Raw genomic sequence first — 18242 nt, 5'->3', positions numbered from 1 at the left:
GTGGCTGGTGTACGCTCAGTAATGAAGCGACCCTGCCAATCAATGCACTCTGTTTTATATTACTTATTACTAAATTGAAAAGGGTGTTTTACTACTTCAATAAAGAGTTGATACGGCATGGTGTACATTTTTTATACAACTCTATGAACTTTGTCATTGAAAACATTATAGCCTTGAATGTGAGAGCACAGAGGAAAGCAATATAATTTGATTACCTATATTAATCAAGTAGAGTACAACATATAAAACCAGTAATGCGAATGTCTGACTGGAGCCAGATAACCGTCTTGTGCATCCTAGAAAGATTTATTTTCAGTAATATAATTCATTTGACATGAAAGAATCATCATAATTGCTGTTGCCATGCATTTTTTTTTTCTTTTAAAGGATCTGTCTGTTGGTACTAAAGCGTTGCAGACTTGAAATGAAAAACAAAGATTTGTGCAGAGTAATTGTTCTGGGTTTTCATTAAATGTGTAAGCTGGCAGGGTAATTGTGCCTTAAATGCTGTGGAGATGGAGAGAGGCATTGTGGGGCAGTAAGGATCTCAGCATAGATAAGAAATTTACAGTACAGAACTATTTAACAAGCCACTGCTTTACAGTGTGTTTACACTTCTATTTGTGTGTGCATCTACTCAGTATAATAGGAAGAGTTTTAATAAAGATGGATGACAGATCCATGCTTTGGTTTCACCTACCTGGATGAAAACTGAACAATATCATTAAATGATAAAACAGCAATATAACCAATGTTATAAATAATGGGGTTGCCTGATGTGCTATAGCCAAGGGTGCACCCAGAAAGGTTACATTGGAGAATGTGGAGTGGTTGGGGTCCCTGACGATCAGATAAATAAAACAATGTGTCATTTATCAATCCTTTCATGCTGATTTGGTGTTGAAATAAAGGCAAATGAGCAATGACTACATTGCTTGCATATCTTCTATTTCCACTGAACAATCCATGAAAGTATAACCTGATACACTGTTAAATCGTTTTTATTTCCACACCAAATCACTATGCATATGTATAAGGCCTTGCTTTCATGGTGGTTTGGTATAATACTGTACTAATACTTTAAATTAGAGAGTCAAAGTAATATATAGTAATAGTAATACTAGTGATTGACTAAAGATGTATTAACAGTGAGCTTGCAATGTACATTGGACATATTTGTTAGGAAAGCTCCAACATATGCATTTGGAAAGTTTTCAGACCCTTTCACTTGTGCAATTTTAGCCCAAGGCAGCAGCAAAACTAAATGTGAAAAAAGTGAATGGGTCTGAAAACTTTCCAAATTCACTGTATGTCTCCTTTGTAAAATAAATAATTAAATCTGGCCTGTTTGTTACCTCTCAAAGGGAAACGGACAGCTTGTTCACTGGCACTAAACCCAATACACAGGTTATAGTGTGGGCGAACCGGATTAAAATGATGTATCACTTACCTGGATTGATGCCACCGTTCCGGAGATACATGCTTTTTAAAGCAGACCATTAACATATTAGCAAAGGAGGCTAATACAGCATGTATCTTCGGCGGCACCAGTCCTGGTAAGTGATACATCATTTTAATCCATTTCAACAGCACTATAAACCTGTGTATTGAGTTTAGCACCGGTGACCCATCTGTTAGTTTACCTTTAAGAGGTCATTGTCTTGTTACCTGGATTGTTGCAGAAGGTGGTTGCTACAATGTGTAATTCTTTTTATCATCTGATATCAGCTGACTTCCCTCTATTTCATTTGAACACATCCAAACCTAGCATTTTTGTTCTTTTTTGTCTAATCTGTTGGTATGTGGCTGCATTGCTTGTATGACTTGTATTGCAACGTTGCAGTACCTTGCACTGCTGCCACGGAAAGTATTATTATTCAGGTACTGATGAGGCTGCAGCATCATTTTTACAGTCCCTTTAAACAGCTGATGGAAGGGCTGGCTGTGAGACCTCTGCTGCTCTTAATATTGCTGGCCTATTCTGGGTATAGGCCATCAGTTTTATAAAGATGGAAAACACTTTAAAAATAAATAAATGAAATATTTATCTCACACAGTATACAGTTTTTGGTGGCTGTCTCTATTGAATAGCTTAGTCTACTACACTATGCAATACAGTTAAAGGGGTTATCCACCATAAGGGGATTTTAGTACGTACCTTGCAGACAGTAATGGACATGCTTAGGAAGGATCTGCGCTTGTCTTCAGGCTAAATGGCTATGTTGTGAGATTACCATAACACTTTGGCTAGCTTTTTGTGAACTGGCATTTCCTGTTTGACTTTTCTTTTTTTGACTACAAATCTCACTTTTCCATTTTCCTCCCTCCCACACATCAGCCACCCCACCCATTGAAACATAAATGAGCTGCGTCCATTCAAAAGACCTGTGGTTTTCAATAAGGGTGCCTACAGCTGTTGCATTAGTTGCAGATCTCTCCCCCACCAAGCGATCCCTCCACCTATTGAAGCAGACAGGCGCCCTGTCATCAGCTGACTAGTGAGTCAGGTCTCGGCCGCATTGCAACCTGGGAAAAATCTGAGGCAACCGTCATTTTGTATGTGGTTAAAAATAAATATTGGAGTGTAAATCACAGAAGAATTGTGAGAAAACCATCAGACACAGGTACAAACACTATATTATGAACTACACCAATGTTACAGCATAGTAAAATAAAAAAGTTCCTGGAATACCCCTTTAAAACACATGATTTGCTAATGCCTCAACATATTTTGCTGGCACTTTACCTGTTAAGGCGTACCTGTACCTCCAAGGTCCTTTCCCTTTCTATAACGCGTCCGGGACCCGTGGCTAATAGCACTTGGCACTGATCACTGTGCTTGCACTATTAACCCCTTAGACGCGGCGCTCAAAGTTGATCGCCGCGTCTAAAGTGAAAATAAACTAATACCGGTTAGCTCAGGGGGCTGTTCAGGACCACCGCGGTGAAATCGCAGCGTCCCGAACAGCTGTAGGACGAGAGGAGGGTCCCCTTACCTGCCTCCTGGTGTCCGATCGCTGAATGACTGCTCAGTGCCTGAGATCCAGGTATGAGCAGTAAAGCGGCAGAATCATTGATCACTGGTTTCCTATGAGAAACCATTGATCAATGTAAAAGACAAAATCAAACCTATATAAGTAGGATATCATTTTAATCGTATGGACCTACAGAATAAAGATAAGGTGTCATTTTTACCGAAAAATTTACTGCATAGAAACGTAAGACCCCAAAACTTTTTGTCGCACAATGATTTTTTTCCCCCTTTTTGTCGCAGATTTTTGGGTAAAATGAATGATGTCACTGCAAAGTAGAATAGGTGGCGCAAAAAATAAGCCATCATATGTATTTTTAGGTGCAAAATTTAAAGAGTTATGATTTTTTTTAAAGGTAAGGAGGAAAAAATGAAAGTGGAAAAACCCCTGGTCCTTAAGGGGTTATTGGGGTATTCCAGGTTTATACATCTTATCCCCTATCCAAAGGATAGGATATAAAATGTATGATCACAGGGGTTCTGCTGCACGGCCGTCACGACCCCTCCTATAGACATGAATGGAGGGGGTGTGGTGTGACGTCACTATGAGCGTGTCTGTGACGTCACATCCCCGTCTCGGAAGCAGCGCCCGGCACAGAATGCTGGGGGGCTGCACCGAAATTGTGGGGGTCCCCAGCGGCGGGACCCCTGCGATCATACATCCTTTGGGTTGGGGAATAAGATGTATAAACCCAGAATACCTCTTTAAATTTAGTGAACACTGGAAACTCTGTCTACAGTCTAAATAAATTACATTACTTAGCGTTGTATTCCTGCTTTGTCTCTGTAAGGACATTTTTACACTCTGCCATTTTATTGCTCTGTGTTACTATCATTTTCTAAATATACTATCGGAGCACATCTTGTCCTGGTTGTACAATAATTTTATAAAAATGTTGCTGTCATTTTACATGTGTGTGTCAGAATTGCCACAGTTGCGTAACAATAGCAGTAATATACCACAAGATGCTTGCACCGTGTTGCAGAACTGTACTACTACCTCCATCTGACTGCTCACACATTTGCAGGTTTATTGGTGGAGAGATGAGAATGGAGTGCCTGCTTTGAAATAGTGATGACTTAGACAGCTGTTACCGGCTGTTAACTGCTCTCCTAAGCCTCTTCCTTGCTCACTTTCTATCTTAGTTGACCAGCAGTGGCAGCCACAGTGCTGTCTGTCTACCTCCTCTTCTCTAATAACACACACAGGAGGAGAATGAAGGCATGGTACAGTGCTGAATACCCTCTGAGGTGAAGTGGTCTGTACAGAGGTTCCCCTAAATGGCTGAGCTGCTTTCACCCTCCTCCAGGCGGGGCTAAACTGTATTGCTGCTTGCCTCTGCAAATGATATGTAGTGCAGCAGTGGTGTAGGGTTATTATTGTTATCATTTATATAGCATAAAAGTGCATCACAAAAACGTAGGAACAGAGAACATTACACAGATAAGCTTGCCGACTGACAGAGGGGAAGAGGGCCCTGCCTGTAAGGGCGTAAATTCTATAAAACAAATTAAAAAATTACTTTATTACTGATTTCAGTAATGCATTTTCTGATGGATAAACTGTCTTGCTAGCCTGATTTCTTTTTAACCTAGAAATAAAATATTCCCTCTCAAATTGTAAGCACCTGAATTTGCCAATATTTCTTCTTCTGGCACCACTAATTGTGTAATAAGGTCATCAGCCCCGTTTTTGCAGGATATTTTGTGTAAGACACACATTGTCATAGGTACTGAAATGACTGTTTCATTGTCATTTTGTTATTACAGTTAATGTAACTAATCCTATGGAATTAACTATACAATATATATTCTTTTTATGATTGACTTGATACATGTTACATTTAATTAATTTTAATAGTTGATATAGCTTGAACATTAAATTGTCAAGTTGCTATAGCTTGAACTGTGCTAAATTCTGGTCCTGAATCCTTGGTGATGTACTAATAGATATATATAGGCCTTTCATGTCTGCTGGGTTTGTCCGTTTGTAGGACAGGCACATTGGAAGACTTCTTGAGAATACTACTCCTTGGTGTTCTTTTCTGTATTCTCTGCTCATGGGCACTCCAAAAATCCACTTCTTGATTGCTACTTCACAACAGGGGCTCCAGAGAGCTCACAGCAAACAGACCAGAAGATGCTTCATTGCCTCTCGAAATTAGCTCTGCCGCTCAGGGCCATCGGCAGCTGACAGAAGTAATACAGTGTGCGTTTCTCTGTTGTTTTCCTCCTAACTTGCTATCATACCTTCTTAGTCCCCAAAAGCTGTTATGTTAAAACCCAACGGCAAATTTAAGGCTTGTTATTGAAAAGTGCAAGCAGTAAGAAAATCACTGTTGGAAACACTGATGCAAAAGTATGTGGAGAAATACCAAAACTGAAGTTGTAACATAAAAGGTGGAATACAATTCTGTTTAAAAAGCATTAAATATTGTATCAGTTTATTGTTTACATTGTTACTTTGTCATTAACTACATAGAAAAACAAGGCCTGATGTCAGATTTTCTGTAGTGAAACCCTACATGATTTTAATTAACTGTAGTAACTCATCCTAGCTGAATGGTTCACGCCTATAGACATATGTCTTGGTATTTTCAACACTGTTGACAAAGGGTTTTGTATTTTATCAATTCAGAGCATAGCACTTACAATTTCCTTAACTAAAAAAAAAAAATGTAAATAAGGCCTGTTCTCCTCATTGAGACAACTAGGAGACATCACTGGGTGAGTATCTGTGTGCATGTGGCACAGTCAAAAGAATGGCAGCATTTATCAAGATAATAGGACCAAAATTGTGGGGAAAAAATCCTATTGCTAAGCATTACTACATAATTACAATTCTGTCAGATGCTCTGTATCACTGAATGCTGATTCCATGGTGGTTGCAGTCTGTTGCAAAGAATAGAGATGAGCTAATTTTTTAAAAATTTGATTCAGCCGATTCACCGAATTTTCCCCCCAAAATAGTTTCGGTCCGAATTTATTTGCGGCAAATCGCTATTAAAAACTGCTATTTCTGGCCTACAGAGAGCCTTAATAGGGGTGTAGAACACTTTGCCTTGCTGTAACATGCATAGGGTGTGTGCTGGGTTAGTGAAATAATACTTTTATTCAGTATGACATGCAGATCAGAGGCATCACTATTAGAATCACTGTCGCAGAGTGGCACAATGACAGCCTGGAGGTGGCATCAGTATGAGGAGACTATATAGTGGCTGAATGACAGCGTGATGGTAGCGGCAGCATGAGGAGACCATATAGTGGCTGAATGACACAGCGTAAAGGTAGCGGCAGCATGTGTTACTCGCCCTAAAAAGGGCAGCCCCACACAGGAACATCTCCCTTTTCCCCCCTAAAAACCTTGGGAAATGGCAGTGTTTGTAGGGGGAAATAGGGAGAGTTTCCTGTGTGGAGTAACACTTGCCAAGAAGGGAATTAATAATGCGAGAGTTGGGCCTTCCAGGGCAAGTTTTTACCCTCACCGGTCACAATGGACCATACGTTGTTCCCTTCCACTTTTTAGAGGTCTTTGCATCACATCACTACTTGGTGGTGTAGTTGGCACATGGTGTTTTTTGCACACCTTTCCTTTTGTTTGATTTCAAAAAATGTTTGGCTACATATATTTTATCCTAAGAAAAGTAAAGTTTTAACTAATGCATATCCTCAATACTTACTTGTGGTCTGATGCCGAGGAATGTCTGTAACTGGGGAGCAGCACATTAAATATGTTTTGTACTATCCATATTTGTGAAGTGTTGGTGTAGCACCATGGTCAATCTACTGTGATGCATCAGGCATTGGTGGGTGGAAATCCTGGCTGATCCATGCCTGATTCATCTTCACAAAGGTCAGGCTCTCCACATTTTTAATGGAGAGACGAGTTCTCCTTGGGGTTACTATGGCCCCTGCCGCACTAAACACCCGCTCTGATGGCACACTACTGGCAGGGCAGGACAGCTTTTCCAGGGCAAACTCTGCTAGTTGCGGCCACAAATAAAGCTTGGCTGCCCAGAAGTCCAGCAGATCTTCAAGGTGTGTTGGCATGGTCATGTCAAGGTATGCCACCACTTGCTGGTTCAGATCCTGCTCCAGGTCTACCTGCTGCTGATGAACTGCTTCACTATGTGGGTGAAGAAAGCTACTCATCAGCGATTGTAAACTCAGGCTGCTGAAGAAGCTGGTACTGCTCCTGCCACCCCACCCCAGCAGCCATGGCAGTGGAAGGTGAACGCAGAGGGCCCCCCGAGTCAGACCTGTGAGAGGATGGACAATGGACTGACCATGTAGGATGTCTCTGTAGTAGATCAGTTTGTCCTCTCTCTCAGTGGGTGTAAAAAAGGCCCCCATTTTGTGCCGGTAGCGAGGGTCCAATAAGGTGGAGAGCCAGAAGTCCTCTCGCTGCCGAATGGTGACAATTCAGCAGTCACTACGCAAGAAAGTGAGCATGCATCGTGCCATTTGTGCAAGTGACTCGGATGGAGTCCCTGCCTCCATCTCCACTGCAAACCGCCACGGTGTGTCTAGGTCCTCTGTCTCACCTTCCTCATAACCCTCTAGCTCCTCTGGCTGCTCCTTTTCCTCCTCTCGTGTCAGATAACTAGAAAAGCCACCCATCTCGCAAAACCTTAACAGTGCTCCACTGTGTCCCTCCACCTCCTCCTTCAGTTCTGCCCTAACAGGGCTCATGTGGCCTTAAGATGTAGTCGCCACATCTCCAGTGCCCTGACCAGCCATTGTTTCCAACACGTGTTGTAGTTGATTAAGCAGTGGAATGACATTGTTCATCCCATAATCCTGACGACTAATAATGTGGCTTCCTCAAAGGGCCTGAGTGACATTGACGGCAGGTGACATTGAAGTTACACAGGGGAGTCCCCCTATCCGCTTGGATCATCAAGAAATCGGTAATGGCTTTTCTCTGTTCGTATTGTCGGTCCAACATATGGAGGGTGGAATTCCATCGTGTGGAAACGTTGCAAATCAATGCCGTTCTGACGCTGCAGCTCAAGGAGGGTGTGCTTTGCGGTGTACGAGTAGCTGAAGTGCATGCAAAGTTTCCTTCTCATTGTTAGGATGTCTTGTAGATGGGGGGGGGGGAACACTTCAGGAACCGCTTGACAACTAGATTGAACACGTGTGCCATGCAGGGTGCATGGCTCAGGCTTCCTTGTCGCAGTGCAGTCAAGATGTTCTTCCCATTGTCGGTGTCAGATGTCACTTGGGATAAAGTGGATCACCATGTTAATCAATCAATTGCAGCAGATGGGTTGCTGGTCAAGACACGACAGCTAGCTGATACCAGGAGCTCAGGCCTCTCGCTGCGACTCCAGCTGCCACTCGCCCCTAGTCTGCTGCGACCTCTGCCTGATTGAATTTAGGCCTCTGCCACTCCTCTATGCACCTCCTGGCACTTCTCTACCTGACATACTTAGTGGAGTGTATTGTACTCCCCTCATATATGCACTAGGCTTATAACAGTATTTGTCTACAACACCAGCAGGTGTGTACTTTTGGCTGGCCTTTTTACAGTATCTAGGCCCAAAATGGTACACCACTTAGATGTACCCACAGGTTACACTTAATAGAGGACAATATGCTTTTAGTGCTCTGGTCACCCTAACTGGCTGGCTACTATTAGCTTTTCAGTTGTTGTACACACCAGTGCTGCAGCACACAGTCGCTGTGTACTACACCCAAAATTGCACTTTCTCTCTCAATCTCTCTCCCTTCCCTATCAGTGCTTCTAGGCTGGATTTGGGCTTTAGGTGAATCGCTGCTGTAAAAAAGCTTTTCTGTGCAACACACTGCTTTCTGTCCCTCTCTGCAATAGAACGTTGATGTGACTGATATGAATCGCTGCTGTAAAAATGCTCTTCTGTGCAATACACACCGCTGTCTGTCCCTCTCTCTCTGTAATAGAACGCTGATGTGACTGGCCGCAAGATGGCTGCCGATTATATAGGGCTTTGACATCACAGGGGTGGCTGGCTGCTGATAGGCTGCATGCTGCATGTGATTCAGGGTCATCCCGCCGACCCTTGTTCCCACCTTCCCAGGATTCCTTGCCCTAAGTCCTCACATATGTATCCGCCATTTTAGATGCCCTGGAGCACCAAATCGAGTTTAAGCCATTTGCACGATCGAATCGTGGCGATATTCGCATTCGTTGCAAATCACATTTTTCCTGAAATTCGTTACAAATTCGGATTTGTCAGATTTGATTCGCTCATCCCTAGCCAAGAAGCATGTATCAGAATTTTAAATCTAAGGAAAAGAAAAGTTTTTCCCTAAAATTCTCATGGCACAGAGATGTCATCACAACTAAATATATAGTAATCTAGTCTTGTTCTATGTGTCCTGAGGAAACTGATGTTACAGGATCTTTACTGTTCAGGACAGCTGTTGACAAGATGTAAGTAAAATAGTGCCTGGGGCATTATAGTAAAAGCATTAGTTTTCTTCTGTAGGTTTTTTTTCCCACCCAAGGTGCCTATATATTTTGCTGAATGTTTTAGCCTTTATTCTTTTATGCACAAGTGCAGGAGCTTGGATGATTTTGTATATAAAACTGATCCTTTCAAAACCTGTCCAGTTGTCTAAATTGGCCTTAAGTTGTACCTTATGAATGCAAAATAGCTTTAACCGTTACCTTACATTACTACTTCTACGACACAAGCATATGGATTGTTTTGACACTTTATAAGAAACAGTATCGAGTGGTTATTTATGTCTGTTTTGATCTACAGTATTACAGTATTGTTTGCCATGTGTGAAGTGAATCCTCATAGAAATCTAATTAGAAGCAATGCAAAGGTGCGGAGCTCTGCCATATGGAGACCTGTGTTCTAAATCTGTAGAAGTTCTCATCTAAAATTATAAATGACAGCAATTGTGTTGTAGAAATGAATGCGACAATGAGATGAATTAATGATGTATGTAACAAGTGTTGTAGTATTGATCATGAGAACATTTAAAATATAATGACAGATCTTCAAGTATTTAATTTTATTATCCAACCCATGACTTCAGACACATACAGTGAAAATACTATATAAATAAATAAATAATAACATAAGGGCTGCCTAAGGCTCAATCTGTTCCTCATAGCTCCAGCCTTGCTCACTTCATCCTGTCTGCTGAAAGGCCACAGGGAGGCCCTAGCGCATTTTATCAAACTGTCAAGGAGCTGCTAGAGCTCAGAGAAGCCCTCTCATGCCTCGGGCGAGATCGAGACAGCATTCAATTTCCAGCCCCTTTTCATTTCCGTGTTGCTGCCGGGCAGCTTTGGATCTGAACTCAGTGGCTCCATGCCATCCCAAAATGGCTTGTGGGACCCTCCAAAGGATAGAGTGCTGAAATTGCTGCTATAAATCAGCATCCCCTCCTGACTTGGCAAGAGCTGGAAGTTCTGGCACTGTGGCTCTGCGACTGCTTTGAGTCCCATTAGCAGGTTTTGCTGTCAGCTTGGCTCCGGATAAAACCCTCCTCTCCTATCATCGTCTAGTACCCCTGCAGACATGAAATCTGTGCCAGGCTGAACAAGTCTCTCCACCTTTCTGCAATTCCATGCCAAACTCACAAGGAGTGAGGACCGGAAAGAGAGGAGGAGAATGTGGGGGAGTACCTAGATTCAGAAAATATGTAACAAAGGCTGCTAATTACATTCTTTCTCTACCATTTAATAAACAAGAGCTTTGAAAATTGCCATGGAATCTACAGAGATGAATAAAAAACCCATGGAGATGATGTATAGGCCTCACACTGGACCTGTTCCCTGTAGAGAATCTTAAATATAACATTGTTTTTAAGCTGACACAGGTTTTGTTTACAGACATATAAGCGGGCTAATAAAATGTTAAATTATGGGTTTTGTTTGTCGTGCTTAAAGTTACAGAGTTTACAAGAAACCATTACCTACAAACTGCATTTTCTAGGAAGCTAGCTACCTAGCGACCAATATTTGGCTAGGTTTGTAGCCTCCATTCTTGCTGCTGTACTCACCAAGGTGGTCATCACAAATGGAATACTTAAAGGGGTACTCCGGGGCAAACAATTTCATCTGGTATGAGAAAATTAATCAGATTTGTAAATTACTTCTATTTAAAAATCTTAAAGCGCAACTGTCATGAACTACAGGCTATATGACCTACACACAGCCTTTGTACTGTGTGCAGATGGTTTCTACAGCACTGTTTTTACCTTATTTCTGCCGGCTTTTATCGCCCCCAAAAATCCCTTTGATCGCAGCTACACACAGTAGCATAGGCATGGCGCAAGGTACGCTAAGCCCGGCTCGCCATGCCCACCCCTGTAAGTCAGCACTGGGACCACTGTGTGATTGACACACATGTCCCAGCGCATGCGCCCCTCAGCTCAGCTAACAAGGGCCGCAGCGTATGGTATCCAGGCAAGTGCTCACTCCTGCCACCTGCCTCCTCAGTGCACCTATGCAGTGCTATAGGCAGAGAGCGCATGTCCTCTCTGCCTCTAGTAACTGGGACTGTCCTGCGCGCGTTTGCAGGAGAAAAGAAAGAAGAAGTAAGAGGATAGCAGGCACGGAGTACAGTACATAGATTATAAAAGGTGCATATCTGAATAAACTTGTTTTTGGCTCGCACATTAGATGAGCTGAGGGGCACATGCGCTGGGATCTGTGTCAATTGGACAGCTGTCCCAGCGCTGACCTATGGGGAGGTGGGCGTGGCAGCGGCACGGCATAGTGTACCTTGTGCCACGCCTATTTGACTGTGTGTGGCTGCGTTCAAAAGCATTTTTTGGAGTGATAAAAGCCGGCAGAAATCAGGTAAAAATGGTGCTGTACACACCATCTGCACACAACACAAAGGCTGTGTAGGTTACACAGCCCGGAGTTCATGACAGTTGCGCTTTAATCTTTTCAGTACTTCTCAGCGGCTGTATGCTGCAGAGGAAGTTCTTTTCTTTTTGAATGTCAGGAACTGTCCAGAGCAGGATAGGTTTGCTATGGGGATTTGCTCCTGTTCTGGCCAGTTCCTGACACAGACAGAGGTATCAGCAGAGAGTACTGTGGTCAGACAGAAAACAAGTTGAAAAATAAGACATTCCTGTGGCGCATACAGGAGCTGATAAGTACTGGAAGGATTAAGATTTTTAAATTTAATAAATTTAATTTAGAAATCTGCATAGCTTTCTGGCGCCAGTTGATTAAAAAAAAATTTAAGAGTGCAAATCAACATTTTACAAAATGCTTTATAAACACAAAGCATGCTTATGACATTGCAACTGAAATATAACCTCTTAAGGACGTAGGGCCTACCTGTACGCCTTATGCCCGGTCATACCGGGTCGGTCCCGGCGGCTAATGATAGCCGGGACCCTGGGCTACTAGCGTGCGGCACTGATCGTTGTGCCGCACACTATTAACCCTTTAGACGCGGTGATCAAAGTTGATTGCCGCGTCTAAAATGAAAGTGAAAGCTTCCCGGCAGCTCAGTCGGGCTGATCGGGACTATCGGTCCATTACCTTGCTCAGTCATGTCCTATCGGCGTTTGATTGCTCCAAGCCTGAGATACAGGCTTAAGCAATCTACTGCCTATAACACTGATCCATGCAAAGCTATGGCTTTGCAGGGATCAGTGTAAAAGATCAGTGTGTGCAGTGTTATAGCCCCCTATGGGAGCTATAACACTGCAAAAAAAAAAGTTAATAAAAGTAATTTAACCCCTTCCCTAATAAAAGTTTGAATCACCCCCCTTTCCCATAAAAAAAAGTGTAAATAAAAATAAACACATGTGGTATCGCCACGTGTGGAAATGTCCGAATTATAAAAATATATTGTAAATGAAACTGCACGGTCAATGGCGTACGCGCAAAAAAATTCCAAAGTCCAAAATAGCTTATTTTTGGTCACTTTTTATATCATGAAAAAATGAATAAAAAGCGATCAAAAAGTCCAATCAATACAAAAATGGTACCGATAAAAACTTCAGATTACCGGCCCGTACGCGGAAAAATAAAAAAGTTATAGGGGTCAGAAGATGAGAATTTTTTACGTATAAATTTTCCTGCATGTAGTTATGATTTTTTTCAGAAGTAATACAAAATCATACCTATATAAATAGATTATGATTTTAACCGTATGGACCTATAGAGTAAAGATAAGGTGTCATTATTACCGAAAAATGCACTGCAAACAAACAGAAGCCCCCCAAAATTACAAATTGGCATTTATTCTTAACTTTTGTCGCACAATGATTTTTCTTTTCCGTTTCGTAGTGGATTTTTTGGTAAAATAACTAATGTCACTGCAAAGTATAATTGGTGGTGCATAAAATAAGCCATCATATGGAATTTTATGTGCAAAATTGAAAACGTTATGATTTTTAGAAGGTGATGAGGAAATAATTAAAATGCAAAAACGGAAAAACCCTGCGTCCTTAAGGGGTTAATACAGCTCATCAAACATACCATGGATAAAACAGTTAAATCGTCCCTGTCATATCCCACAAGAAGTCTTATCATGAGCGTATCATTTTTGTGTGTCTAGCACCTATTTTTATCCCACAAATACCTCATTTTTATTGCTTGCTTGGTTTTTCATCCAGTGGTCTGAAGGGGCGTGTCTGTCTCTTGCACTCCCTCTGCATAAATCCTCCTCCTCCCTGAGTGTGCTGTGCTGGGTCTCTTCATCTAATCACTGCAGGCTGCTTGGTAACCCCCAACTATCTGAATTTAGACAGCAGTATGATAGTACAGGAGTGAGAACAAAGGAGTGCTAGTCGTGTTCTCACTTGCATCAGATCTGAGCCATGAAGCAGGGCAAGATGGTAGCCTGGTCTGATGAATCACATTTTTTTTTATCATATAGATGGCCAGGTGTCTATGTGTTGCTTACCCAAAGAAGCAATGGCACCAGGGTGCACAGTAGGAAGAAGGCATAATGGCAGAGGCAGTGTCATGTTCTAGGTAATATTCTGTGAGGAAACCTTGGGTCCTGGTAATGTATGTCCATATTACTTTGGCACGTACCATCCACCTAAACACCTTACAAGTTCCCTTAATTTGTGTCTGTCACGTTCCAAAAATAAAGTGTCCCAACTTGAACCTGCTGCAGGAGGGTTTTGTTTACAAATGAGAGGGCAATTAGTGGGTGCTTTACAAACATTCTTGGTGGAATTAAAAGGCAATTGGCACACATAAGCAAGTAATCCTTTTACAAGCTTTTCTGAAGGAGGCCCACTGGGCTGTTTACTGTTTAGTTTCTCCTCTGGGAGTGTTAACAGGGCCCTTTGAAAACTCCAGGTAATTGAGGCTCTTGTCTTTTACTGAGAGCTCCCAGAGCTGTCATCAGTTGCTATTCTGTACATTTCTTTACCTCGATATTTTGACAAGGGCTTTTGTCCTGATGACAACAGCTGCGTGGGAGGCAGAGCTGAAGGTCTTTTCTTCATCTCCTTTGTACAGGCCTTTTTCTCCACTGTTGACATTCCTCTGGGCAAAGCTTGTGTGCAAACTTGTTGTGTAACTTGTGTTATGTTCTCAGACCTTTTATATCCTGTAATGAAGCGCAAGAGCCTTCCCTCGTCTTCCTAATAATGCAATTTCCAGAAAAAAACATGGATTTTCCTAAAGGTCAGCTTGAAAAGCGTATTTCTATGCTTTTAGCTAGAATTGGGAACATCCTTAAGCTGGCCAGGGATACAAGATTTAGGCGGTGTATACGAAGAAATGTTGAGTCACCCAACTATATTTTATAAAGTAGATGCAGTAGGTAATTTACATTCTGCTGTTACCTGGACTATGATACCGCAAGTGACATTACATATTACTAACAACCCAACATGAACATGCCATTTACTGTTTTCTGCATATAAAAATTGTTAAATTGTCTCATTCAAAATGTTGTGTTTTGGTTTACCAGCTTTAGACTTTGCAATTACTATATTGTCCATATTGAGATTTCCTATATGCTTTGTTAGTGTAATGCATGTACGCAGTTATTGGCTTGTTTCCATTCACTAACACAAACGGTAACCAAAAAGACCCTGTGCAGGCTACACTCTTTTTGTATTATGGGAGTATTCTGTGCCTATAAACATTAGGTTAAACATACAACGTTTTTATTGATCAAGAAACTTGATAACCCCATTGAATTGCATTCATCCAAATCGTTTGCTTGTTTAGCTGTAACTACTGTGGTTTATCCACACATTTTTGCTCCATTGTTACATTAGGGTGTTGTGAGCAATTTGCTACCCTGCCCTGTATAAAGTGACCTGTCTCTCTGTGTCTTTCAATACCATTTAAACAAGAAGTGAGTACTATCACAGGAGAGGATTTCAGCTATGAATTTAGTGCAACATGGTGGTGAAAAATAATGCAGCTTGCTTACAACTTCAGACCTCCTCTCTTTTTAGTAGTCTCTCTATTATGCATTTTCATTGGAACTGCATGTCTTATAAGAATAGTCTTTTTACTAATAGTCCTTTCTAACTAAAGAGTTTCAAGTTTATAAAGTTAAAAAAGTATAATCAGTGATGTAAAAATATGTTCATTTATAATTTAACAGTATGCTGACTATGAGTAATGATCACTGTATTTTTATTTATTTTTTCAAATCATCTGGTTCCAGAAAGTTTAACAGATTTGTAAATTACTTCTATTTAAAAATCATAAACCTTCCAGTACTTATCAGCTGCTATATACTACAGAGAAATTTGTGAAGTTCTTTCCAGTCTGACCACAGCACTCTCTGTTGACACCTCTGTCTCTGTCAGGAACTGTCCAGAGCAGGAAAGTTTTTTTTATGGGTATATGCTTCTAATCTGGACATTTCACAGACAGAGGTGTCCTCAGAGAGCACTGTTATCTGACTGGAAAGAACTGCGCAATTTTCTCTGTAGAATACAGCAGCTGATAAGTACTGGAAGGTTCAGATTTTGAAATATAAGTAATTTACTAATCTGTTTAACTTTCTGGCACCAGTTGATTTGAAAACTTTAGTTTTCCACTTGTTTCCACTAGAGTTCCCCATTCAATCGTGCTGTACTCTCTCTTTTAAGTTTTAAAGAGTTTCTAACAAATACAAAGTTTTATTTTTGAGTGCTGGCTTTCTGAGGTTGTTATTGTATGTTATATGCTAATCTAAAAATGTAATTGAAAATAAATAAGTGATCTCCAATTAAAGGTGGCTGGCCGGCTAACAGAATGTATCCCCTATAAGTGATATATAAAAGAATGCTAGTGGTTCAACCGCAGGGACCCCAGCAGTTCTAAGAACTGAAGTCTTTGAGTGTCCCTGGCGAATGGAGCGGTATTGCCTTCAGTCCCATAGCAGTAAATGGAACAGCTATCAAGCAAACACACTATCGCTCTATTAACAAGGTGCACTTGGAGCCTCAAATCTTGAGATTGGCAATCAGACCTTCAGCAATCATACATTTATCATGTCCTCTGGATAGATGGTAAATGCTGTTAGTGGATCAACACCTTTTAATTATGCTACAGTTTATTCATAAGAACTTATATTGTGTAATCATTAAAGGGCTTGTCTAGTTATTCCCTATTAGGGAATTATGAGGTAATAGAGTGGGTCCCCTTGTTCAGTAGCTCAATCTCCTGACGAAAAAGCAGAATGGTTACAAACAGAATGTCTTACACGAGAGGCCCTGTCCTGCATTACACAGACAGCCCATTTATTTGAATGTGGACTGTGTAATTTCTCTTGGGTGGTACTGACAGGTTTCCCCACAGAAACACTGCAAATTTGTAAACAGGTTATTGGCAATGGACCCTTTTAAAATTTAGAGATATTCCAAAGCAGGGAACCCCTTTAAGGGTGCATGCACACAACGTTTTTGCAATACAGTTCCCGTATCAGCTTTTTGAGGAAAAACAGATTCCTCAAAACCTGCCTAAACGGTATCAAAGTGTGTGTACAAATTTCAACCCGTATATGGTTAAAAAACGTATATGGTTTGAAAAATGATGTGCGGTTGCATCCGTTTTTTAAGAAAAAAACGTATACATGTTTAACTTTTCAGTCCATTTTGAATAAAGTTTCACTTGTTTGTTTGAAATTCAAAGAAAACAAAGTGTGCAAAGTAAAAAACCATATGGTGAAAACCGGAAATAAGGTTCTTTACAGTTCCCATTGACTCCCATGTTAAAAAAAAAAAAAAGTATACGGTTTAATTAGTTTTTTCACCCGGACCAAAAATCGTGGTAGACAAAACCGTATAAGACGCAAAACGGACTAAACCATATGATGCGTTTGACATACGGTTTACAATGTTAAGTCAATGCATACGGTTTTCTATACGGTTCTGTATGGTTTTTAACTTGAAACCGTATATGGAAACTGTATAGCAAAAACGTGGAGTGCATGCACCCTAAACTGGGATGGTCAAATATGTCTTTGGTGCAGAAATGGTAAATATACAATGTTTGTTTCCAGCCTAAAAGAGGAAAGTGATCTAACATAGTTAATTAGCAAATAGCATAAGAATATACTTGTGTAAACCATTTCTTTTAAAGTGATATCTATTTTCTAATTAATTTCTTTGCTTTTTATTACAGTGTGACAGTGAAAGTGATATTGACGATAAGGTAAGACTGCAATTTATTCTTTGCATTTTAAATAAAACCTTTATTTAACATCTGAAAACTCAGCCAAGCTTTTTAGTCTTGTGGTGTGTTTCTATAGCTAAGGCTCTATTCACATTCTCTTTGCATCTTCCATTTGGATATATTTGTGGAAAATAAGTGATTTCTAGATTACATTAGTGATCTGCACTTGATGTATATGCCTGGTGTATACCTCTGATGTAGGGCTGCAGAGTGACCCATTGTATAGGTATACAGTGGAACAGTCACCCATAGGACCCTATTGTTAAATAAAAAACTGTGATGCTGTTTTTTTTCTCCTGTACATTATTGCACTATTCCTTACAGCAGGGGTCCTCAAACTACGGCCCGCGGGCCACATGCAGCCCGCCGAGGACATTTATCCGGCCCTCCGCTGCCTGGGAATCCCCTGTGTCCGGAAAGATGTTTTCGGGACACAGGGATGCGCTCTCGGAGACCCCGCGTTTACTTTAAAAACGCAGGGGCCACCAGGAAGGGGGCGCACGCAGGGATGTCACTGATGCCGTGCGTGCGCCCATAGTAACGGAGCGCGGAGCAGCAATGAGAACGTGCGCTGGCCAGCTAGGTAAGTGTTACCAG

At 41.2% G+C, this 18242-nt stretch overlaps 1 protein-coding gene across 17 annotated transcripts in view; it reads left to right on the top strand.

Annotated features, from left to right (window-relative positions):
- Positions 1-18242, top strand: part of FBRSL1 (fibrosin like 1) — a 675174-nt gene that overhangs the window by 495136 nt on the left and 161796 nt on the right. For all 17 annotated transcript variants that reach the window (XM_056533016.1, XM_056532951.1, XM_056532958.1 and 14 more), the window contains one exon: positions 17595-17624. In XM_056533016.1, the coding sequence (XP_056388991.1) occupies positions 17595-17624 (30 nt within the window). The remainder of the gene's footprint in view (positions 1-17594; positions 17625-18242) is intronic.

This window comes from Hyla sarda, chromosome 1 (assembly GCF_029499605.1).
Source record: "Hyla sarda isolate aHylSar1 chromosome 1, aHylSar1.hap1, whole genome shotgun sequence".
Taxonomy (NCBI): Eukaryota; Metazoa; Chordata; class Amphibia; order Anura; family Hylidae; genus Hyla; species Hyla sarda.
Note: the sequence above shows the minus strand (reverse complement) of the source record. Positions and strands in the feature narration are given on the sequence as shown.